The following is a 9,089-nucleotide window of genomic DNA, read 5'->3' as shown; positions in this document are numbered from 1 at the left end:
ATTTTTTTTTTTTTAGGAGGAAACCCGGCTCTTTTACCTTACCGGGGAGGGGAAAAGAAACCCCACCCATTCTTTATTTCAAAAAATTCCCCCCCCCCCCCCCCCCCTCCTAACAGATGTTGTTCTCTTCTTCACAATCATATGCCCGTCAGTCCTATCTGAACTTTAGTATTTGAAAAATAATCCTGTAAAAAAGATATATCTGCTTGGGAGGAAAAAAAAAAGAATTAAAATATATTAATGTCAAACAAAACTGGAATTGATTTAAAAGAATAAAATATATTAATGTTATTTTTATAAAAGAGAAAGCAATGCATTTGTTTTTTTTTTTTTTTCATATGAGCAATAAAAATCAATTTTTTCTCAATTGGTTTTCCCTTCTTGGGTGTGCAAAGTTGGTGTTTCTGTCATATTAATTCATGCACTTATTGCAAATTCATTAGGGTTGGTTAAGTGATCACATTTTTATTCATGAAATGGGTTGGATTGGTATTAGTTTGGATGCAGCAAGCATCTCTAGGGAAGAGTTAAGAAAAGATATTTAGGATCAATAAAGTAAAATTAACACAATAATTTGACAAAAATGTCATGCAATGACTTTTTTTTTAATACTGTTATACATGATTGTTACTGATATTACAATTAATATTTACAAATAGATTATACAACTGGAATTTTCGTCGTGGCATGTACTCATTTGAAACGTGGCCCAAATTCTTTAAACCCTCTCTAAAAACTCTCTCTAATATTTGAGGGGTGTCTACTTCACTCACATTTCGTGAGGAATAAACTGGCTCCACTCAATTATTTGATAATCGAGGGAGAACTGAAACTAATCCCCATAATGTCATGCAATAGCTTAAATAATTATCCATGAGAATATATATATTACTCAATCCGTTCCTTTTTAGTCGGAAGTTCAATGTAAAAGTATCAATGAATATTAGAGAGTAGTAATCCCATATGGTTTAATTCTAAAACCCATTTCCATGTTCTATCTAGCTATTTTAATAAACATTTATTAAAAAGTTAAGTTACTTGTAATTAATTTTAAACCTTTCGTAAATTGAATTTATCATTAATGACAAATCCTGATTTAGAGGGCTTTCGAAACTTAATTATAATTTTCATTTTCTCCTTGTGTGTGCTAAACGTTTCTCATTTGATTAATAAAATATTCCTGAATGTTAATGTAAAACTACACCTTCTGGCTTCTGCTACTCTTCCATTTTTCTTCCATCGCAAGAAACAGTTTTATTTGGCAAGATATGCAAGACAAATATGTAATTGCATTTCTCTGTAACGCTGTAACAAATCTCCAGCTTGCATGAACACAAAAGCTATCCTTGAGTACTATTATATCCACTTATCCAGTGGCAGGTGCACCATGACTACCACTGAATCTGTACCCAGCATCATAAGTTTCGAAAATGATTTTAGTCATCATTGACATCATCAAATTCTTCTTCCTCCTCCTCTTGATCCACATTGCTTTCTACTCCTAGTTCCTCATCCCCATCATCAAGTAAAAAGCCTCCCAACGTGGGATCATCTTCGTCTTCACTCTCTTCTGCCTTTGCAGGGATAGATTTCTTCTGCACCAAACTTCTGCCACCTTTCCTACCTATTTGTTGTTTGTCATGATCTTTTGACCTAGTAGAATATGTTGGTTTCTGCATCTTTTTTACTTTAGCAATCACCTCTTTGTCCTCTTCACTTTCTCCTGTCCATTCATCTTCATCATCATCGTTCTTTGTAGCTTTCCCTCTCCTTCTCCTCATACCGTTCTTCTTCCTTTTATCAGTAACCTCATCATCTCCATCACTATCTTTTCTGGGTTCCTCAAGAAACCAGTCCCAGTTTTTCATTTCGCGGATCTTTTCCTTAGGATACTGATCAAACTCGTGGCCAATCACAAGAAAACCAAATTCTGCATTTCACAAGATGTACAGGGTACTTATAAAATTCTGCATCATTTCCACATCATAAACATCTTTGCATACAAGATCATCACACCAAAATGATCTTGTATATGCTCCATAAATAGAAAGGCTTAACAATGCCATTTTTTAACAAATCACTTACAAGAACCATTCCCCATTCCAAATTCTCTACAAAAGGAATGCAGAATTTCTCATTAACTTTCATTTGAATAATCTACACAACCTATTCACATCATCCGAAATCTACAGCACAAAGCTTTTTTCTTTTATAAATAATCTATGCTTTTATTTAAGCGAAGCATTTACATAGTCCATTGCCGTTCGAAATTCTGTATTGAAGAGAAAGTTCACTTCAATATTTAATCTTCATTCCATTTCAAATAATCTCAGCAATTCATCATTCACAGAATTTCAGACACAGTATTAGCAAACCCGTTTCATAAATAATAACACAATCCAATAATATTCTTTTAACAAAGCAAATTTCACAATCCATTCCAATTCCAAATTCTATAAATGAACATATAAATACACTATTAAAGACCATACCTTTAACGGGGTCAATACTTGATACATCAACACTCTCCAACTCACCACCAGAACTCCATTCACTTGATTCACCAGCCTCCATCATTTCCTTCTCCGCTTCTTGCTCATTTATTCTCTTTACAGCAAACCGAACGGGCTGCTGACTTTGACCACCACCAATATAGAACCAATCACCAACCGTAACCTCACCCTTCTCATTTCTCCTAAAAGCTTTCAGCTTTCCGCTCTTTCCGCTCCGAACCCATATGGGATTTTTTCCAATCACGTCGAAACAAGCTCTGGGCTCTGTTTCGGTCCCGTTTGAGGAGTCTTTAAGCCAGAACAACACGTGGCAGCGGGATACGGTACGGTCGGTTGTGATGCACCCTGAGCCTCTGCCGAACACGGTGTTGGAAAAGGGTTTTATTTGGACTTTGGAACCGTCTTCGCCGGTGATTTCCATCGATGATGAAAGTGCTTTTAAGTTATTTGGAAGTGATTCCAGAGTTTAACAGAGCTCTCAGACTCTGATAGCTTTTAAAAACAAACGGTTTTGTAATTTAAAACGCACCGTTTTTAGGCACTTATTCAACGTGAGGTAACATAGGTATTGCTTGGCTATTCCAAGTTTTATGCCTTGGTAAATTAACAGCTCAAGCACATAAATATCCCTGTTTGTTCTCAATTTAAATTTGTAAGATGAAAATTTTATTATATTTTAAAGAATTTTATTAAAATTATTTTTTAAAATTTATATTTATTATGTATTATTAACTTTTATTTTATAATTATAATTTTTTATATAGTAACTATAGTTTAAAAGTTATAGCAAATCAATTTCTCATAGGACCTAAATGATAAATCAAAATCTTTTATTTTGTTGTTCTGAATTTAATGTGGCTAAATTGTTTTCCAATGACTAAAAAATTGAATTTTTTTTTTAAATGCAAGTAATAATAAAATTTGATCAGTAACTTATATTTTGTGCTTTGACACTTAAGTGTCACTTTCTTAAAACAAAGAACTGGATCCTTTTTTTTCAAAGCTTTCTTTAAAGCTTTATAATTAAGAAATTTTGTTACATTAAAAGAGGGTTGTTTTAACTTTAGAGAAAAATGATTAAAGTTGTGAGAATTTTTAACTTTAAGAAATCAAAATGTTTGTAAAAAGAAAAGTACTTCCGGTAAAATCACTTTTTGGACCCCAAACACGCATCCCACCTCTTCTGCCAACTCAATTGCCAACTCTCTATCGGTCTGTCCAATTTACTTCACAAATAATCAAATAGAGACAAAAGCAGCAGCATAAGCAGAGGCGGGAAAGCCGAAAGCACAGGGAAAAAATTTAGAAAAGAAAAGGAAATAAGCAGAAGGGAAAAATGAAGGAGGGACGCAAAGGAATGGAAAGATCGGTTGATGATAGATACACACAATGGAAGTCCTTAGTTCCTGTGCTCTATGACTGGCTCGCCAATCACAACCTCGTTTGGCCCTCTCTCTCTTGCAGGTCCTCACACGCTCACAAACAAACACACTCTGCTCTATCTTCTATTCCTCTTCTGTGGGTTCTTCTTGTTTTTAAGTTTTGTGTCTTTGGTTGCTGATAAAGACGTAATGTGTGAGTTTAAACAGGTTTTTTTTTTTTTTCGTGTTTTAGGGTTTGGACCAATTTTTCTTAAGCGGGTATCTTGAATTTGAAGTAAAAAGTGAGGATTTATTTTGGTGCTTTCGATAATATTTGTTTTTGAGGATTTATGGGTGAAGAAAAGTAAATTTTCAACGGTTTTAGCCATTTTTACTCTGTGGGTGTCTAAGGTTTTGGACGGGAAAGTAAAGAACGTTTGTCGATGTTAGAATGCATCTAATCCTGTCAACGAATTTCTTGTTTTCTTTCTGTGCTTTTTAGGTTTCGAATGCTGTGTTATTTATTTGTAGTTCAATGTAAGGTGAGGTTAAATTGCCAGATTTACTTATTTCTGTTTGGTTGGTGGTAAAATGAGGGAAAGAAAAAATGATAATGTATTATTTTTGGGACACAATTATTTTACATGTTTCATTTACTTCAATGTCACTTTCTTTTCTCGTTGAACCCTCTGGTTGCTTGAAGAGAAAAACTTGGGGGGAAATTTTCAAAATTGTATGTTTTTATGCATTTTAGTACTTAAAAAACGTAGGGATTTAGACACAATTACCTTAACTCTCATTTTAGGAATAGCTAAAATGTTCAAGTGAATGTCTAATCCTTCTGTTGTTCTGATAGATGGGGTCCACAACTTGAGCAAGCTACATACAAGAATCGCCAACGTCTTTACCTTTCTGAACAGGCAAGTTTCAGTTTGTAAAACAATCAACTGTGTATTTCTTATTTTTTATAGTTGGTGAGCTCCTTTCAAGTTTCTTGGTGCAGAACATATTTCATATTCTGTTGCCATTCTTCTTATTCTTCTTCTAATTTCCTGTACTCAGACGGATGGCAGTGTTCCAAATACTCTTGTAATAGCAAACTGTGAGGTTGTCAAGCCTCGAGTTGCAGCTGCAGAGCACATATCACAGGTGACATTATTGTGAATGGTTATTACCCCTTTTTCGGCCACTCGTCCTCATTTGATTTCTTCTATATCTGATTGAATTGGATTTGTCTCATTGCATAATTATATTATTCTTTTCTTGCTTAATCTTACAGTTCAATGAAGAAGCACGCTCACCCTTTGTAAAGAAATTTAAAACAATCATACATCCTGGCGAGGTATGTCATCACTTTCCCTTTTTGCCTTCCTTGGGATTTGCGGATTTATGCCATCGCGTTGGCAGTTTGTTGATTTTGCACCTCTAAGGTTTTCATTTGTTATTATTCAAAATTGTAACCTATACCAGCCCGTGTGCACACTTTTCTCATGATTTGCATATTAGACTATTTTGTGCTGCTTGGTATTTTAGCTATCCAGAGTGATTTAAGCAATCAATGAACATGATCTTGCAGGTGAACAGAATAAGAGAACTCCCACAGAACAGTAAAATAGTAGCCACACACACTGATAGTCCTGATGTAAGCAATTGTTTTCATCTTTGATCCTTTTAATAAAGAGAATCAAATGTTTGAATAACTTGAATTATGTTTATGTTTATACATCTCAACGTGATTAAGTTAATGAAGCTCAAATGAACTATGTTCTTGTGATTTCCAAAATAGGTCCTCATTTGGGATGTTGAGGCACAACCTAATCGCCATGCTGTCTTAGGAGCTGCTGATTCTCGTCCAGATCTGGTGCGATTGTGCTAAGAAATAATTGTTATCATCACCATTGGTTGTGATAGCTAGTGTATTTGTTAGTGTTGGCCCTGTAGCATGCACGCACACACATTTAGAGAGAGTTCACTTATTACCATATCTTTGTTATTGGTTTTCTGAAATCAAAGTGAAGCTTTGCTAACATGCAGCATGCCATCTTGCAGATATTGACCGGCCATCAAGATAATGCTGAATTTGCTCTGGCCATGTGTCCAACTGAACCCTATGTGCTCTCTGGAGGTTGCGCCTTTTTATATCTTTCTTTTTTCCTTGGCTTGATAAGATTGTTGCATAACATGTTCTTCCGAACATTATGAAAATACCAGTACTTTATTCTTTTGTTTTTCTTGGCCTATGAGTTGGGTTTCCTTATCAGATCTTTTCTTAATTGAGATTATTTCTTTTCATTCTTCTTGTCATGAGTTCAATCTTTTCTGAGCATACAATTTTGGTTGATGAGATTTTTTTGACAGGCAAGGATCAGTCAGTGGTTTTATGGAGCGTCCAAGACCATGTCTCGGCTTTGGCAGCAGAACCAGGTTCTGCAAAATCTACAGCTTCTGGTGGTGCCAACTCTAAAAATGCTTCCAAGAGTGGTGGGAATGGTGATAAACCTCTAGAGAGCCCTTCTATTGGGGCACGAGGTAAATACCTAGGGCATGAAGACACTGTTGAAGACGTTCAGTTCTGTCCATCAAGGTATTTCTCATTATTTAGCCAGTGCATTGGGCATATGTAGCAAGGTAATTATGCATTCTTGATCCAATTAGATGGTAAAATTTACCATCTGCTAAGTAACACTGACTTTCTCATAAATTTAGATGTCATTTATTTTCTCTCCTCCCTCTTTTATTCCGTAATTTGGACTTTCTTATAAATTTAGATGTCATTTATTTTATCTCTTCCCTCTTTTATTCTGTAATTTGGTCTTGAATTGCTGAACTAAAAAGATAATATGGGAAGCAATAAACTATAAAGATAATCTGCTCATCAATGCCTGCTGATTCTTCTGCTTTACAGCAGAATGACCATTTCTGGATTTATGATGGGCTCTATTGTTTTCTATTATTTATGTGTAGTGCACAGGAATTCTGCAGTGTAGGTGATGATTCGTGCCTTATACTATGGGATGCCAGATCTGGCTCTACTCCAGCTGTCAAGGTCATTGTTCTTCACATCATATCTATCCATTTCTCCGTTTAGTTTTTTGCTTTTTTGTGATCTTCTCAATAGTTAGAGAACAGTTCTGGGTTTTGTTGTTGACTTGCTTTTGCAATTTCTTTTCTTCTGAGGCAGGTTGAGAAAGCTCATAATGCTGATATTCATTGTGTTGATTGGAATCCCCATGATGTGAATCTCATATTGACGGGGTATTTATATCTATACATCTACTCTCTTATAGGACATTGACCAAATCATCATGTGATGAATTTTATGTCTTCCTTTCACATTCTACACTTGTGTATGCTTGTGAACAAATAATTTCATTTTCATGGATTGAGGTATACATCTTCCATTTGCTGGCCCTACTCTCCCCTGCTTTTTTTATAGGTCTGCTGATAACTCTATTCATATGTTTGACCGCCGAAAACTCACTTCTGATGGAGTTGGATCACCTATTCATAAATTTGAGGGTCATAGTGCTGCTGTCCTTTGTGTACAGGTAAGTATGTTGCCTGATTACATCTTTAGGACTGAGGTATATATATATATTTTTTTTTTATTTTGGGTTATGTTTAACATCAGCAATTCATTTGTTTCCAGTGGTCTCCTGACAAGTCATCAGTCTTTGGAAGTTCTGCAGAGGATGGAATTTTAAACATCTGGGATCATGAGAAGGTGTGAAGCCCTGAAAATTTCTCCTGCCTGCCTTATTCCTTCTCTCTCTCTCTCTCTCTCTCTCTCTCTCTCTCTCTCATCTGGAATTCTTTGATGAGACATACTAGTGACAAAGTGTGAATTGGCTTTTATTGATGCTGCTTGCATTTGTAGTTGGAATCATTCACAAGTATATTGATTCTGTCCGTCTGTCTATCAGTCTGTATTTTGTGTTTTTACAGTCCTTTTGAGATATCTCCCTGTCTCCCCCACAATGTCCATCTCATCCAGCAAGAATTATAGTATATGATTCCTAGAGTTTCGGTGGTTCGTATTTTGTTTTCCATAAGGCATTGGCATAATTGATATGAGATTGACAGTATTGATGACTGAATGTGTAACACAATCTATGGTGGCTGATCATGTTATATTTTTGTGTATAATAAAGTTCAGTTGTTTTTTAGATTGGTGAGAAGCAAGATTATGGTGAATTGAAAGTACCCAATTATCCACCCGGCTTATTCTTCCGACATGCTGGACATAGGTAATGCAGCTATAGGAGATGATAATTTAAACTTTTGGTCATGCATTTAACCTTCTTTATTGCTGAATTTCATAAGATTGTCATTTACTATTTAGTATTTTTTTTGCATATGATTCAGAGACAAAGTTGTTGACTTCCATTGGAATGCATCTGATCCATGGACGATTGTTAGTGTGTCTGACGATGGTGAAAGTACTGGAGGTGGTGGCACACTACAGGTATAGGAAAATTGACTTTAGTCTTACACATGCACAACATACAAATGGATCACCTCATTATGAATTGAGGTTCCAATTTGGTCAACAGTAAAGATCAGAAAATAGGAAACTCCGGGGGTGATCTGTCCTATAATCCTGTATTATTCTGGTTCAATCCAGCTTTGTTTTTTCATGGTCTCTTATAATTGCACAAGTTCACTTATTTGTGAATCAGCTATAAGCAGCATCCCAGCATTCTGTTGAACAATATAATTATGCCTTAATTGGTTGTTAAATTTTTCAATTACTGGGATTGATATCGTCACCCTTGCATGTGTTGCAGATATGGAGGATGATCGATTTGATTTACCGGCCTGAAGAAGAGGTTTTGGCTGAGCTTGACAAGTTCAAATCTCATATTTTTGGTTGTGATAAAAGTTGTTAGAATACCCAGCTAGTGTCAAGTTTCCAAACTCTTTGTACAAATGTGTTTGTTGTGTACCTCTATCACAATTATCCATCGGATTTGTTTTCCTCCTTTTGATCTTATGAGGTGCAAAACTTTTAGGAAACTACAGTGTTCTAAAAGAAAATGGCACTCTTGAGGAATTTTGCCAAACCAATGAATACTATTATTTTATTATCCAGCTAGCTGACTGAGCTTAACCACGGAAACGGAAGGTAGTTAACAAGAAGTGCTGTGTCAAATTTTGTTTTAGTTGAAAAAAAAAAAAGGAAAATCATCTGTTTAATACTATGTTTGGCGAACGT

The 9,089-nt window shown here is 35.4% G+C and overlaps 2 protein-coding genes across 4 annotated transcripts; one reads left to right on the top strand and one right to left on the bottom strand.

Moving 5' to 3' along the window:
• Positions 1 to 1,213: 1,213 nt before the first annotated feature.
• On the bottom strand, positions 1,214 to 2,982 carry LOC18036255 (mitotic apparatus protein p62). The gene is made up of 2 exons (XM_006426482.2): positions 2,493 to 2,982; positions 1,214 to 1,930 (listed from the first exon to the last, which is right to left on the bottom strand). Exons 1-2 carry the CDS (start codon positions 2,932 to 2,934, stop codon positions 1,437 to 1,439), a joined length of 936 nt encoding a protein of 311 aa, XP_006426545.1. The 5' UTR covers positions 2,935 to 2,982; the 3' UTR covers positions 1,214 to 1,436.
• Positions 2,983 to 3,706: 724 nt separating this feature from the next.
• Positions 3,707 to 8,961, top strand: LOC18036552 (WD-40 repeat-containing protein MSI4). 3 transcript variants are annotated; one of them, XM_024180836.1, is made up of 15 exons: positions 3,708 to 4,031; positions 4,731 to 4,794; positions 4,937 to 5,023; positions 5,154 to 5,216; positions 5,451 to 5,516; positions 5,661 to 5,735; positions 5,924 to 5,999; positions 6,233 to 6,458; positions 6,839 to 6,920; positions 7,056 to 7,129; positions 7,311 to 7,422; positions 7,524 to 7,598; positions 8,042 to 8,121; positions 8,240 to 8,339; positions 8,662 to 8,961. In XM_024180836.1, exons 1-15 carry the CDS (start codon positions 3,850 to 3,852, stop codon positions 8,761 to 8,763), a joined length of 1,464 nt encoding a protein of 487 aa, XP_024036604.1. In that variant the 5' UTR covers positions 3,708 to 3,849; the 3' UTR covers positions 8,764 to 8,961. The 3 variants fall into 3 exon arrangements, with proteins under 3 accessions (XP_024036605.1, XP_024036604.1, XP_006426543.1); XM_006426480.2 differs by having other exon boundaries at positions 3,710 to 3,977; XM_024180837.1 differs by lacking the exon at positions 8,662 to 8,961 and having other exon boundaries at positions 3,707 to 4,031; positions 8,031 to 8,121; positions 8,240 to 8,332.
• Positions 8,962 to 9,089: the final 128 nt, after the last annotated feature.

This window comes from Citrus clementina, unplaced genomic scaffold (genome assembly GCF_000493195.1).
Source record: "Citrus clementina cultivar Clemenules unplaced genomic scaffold, Citrus_clementina_v1.0 scaffold_7, whole genome shotgun sequence".
Lineage (NCBI taxonomy): Eukaryota > Viridiplantae > Streptophyta > Magnoliopsida > Sapindales > Rutaceae > Citrus > Citrus x clementina.
This window is presented reverse-complemented; position numbering and strand designations above follow the sequence as displayed.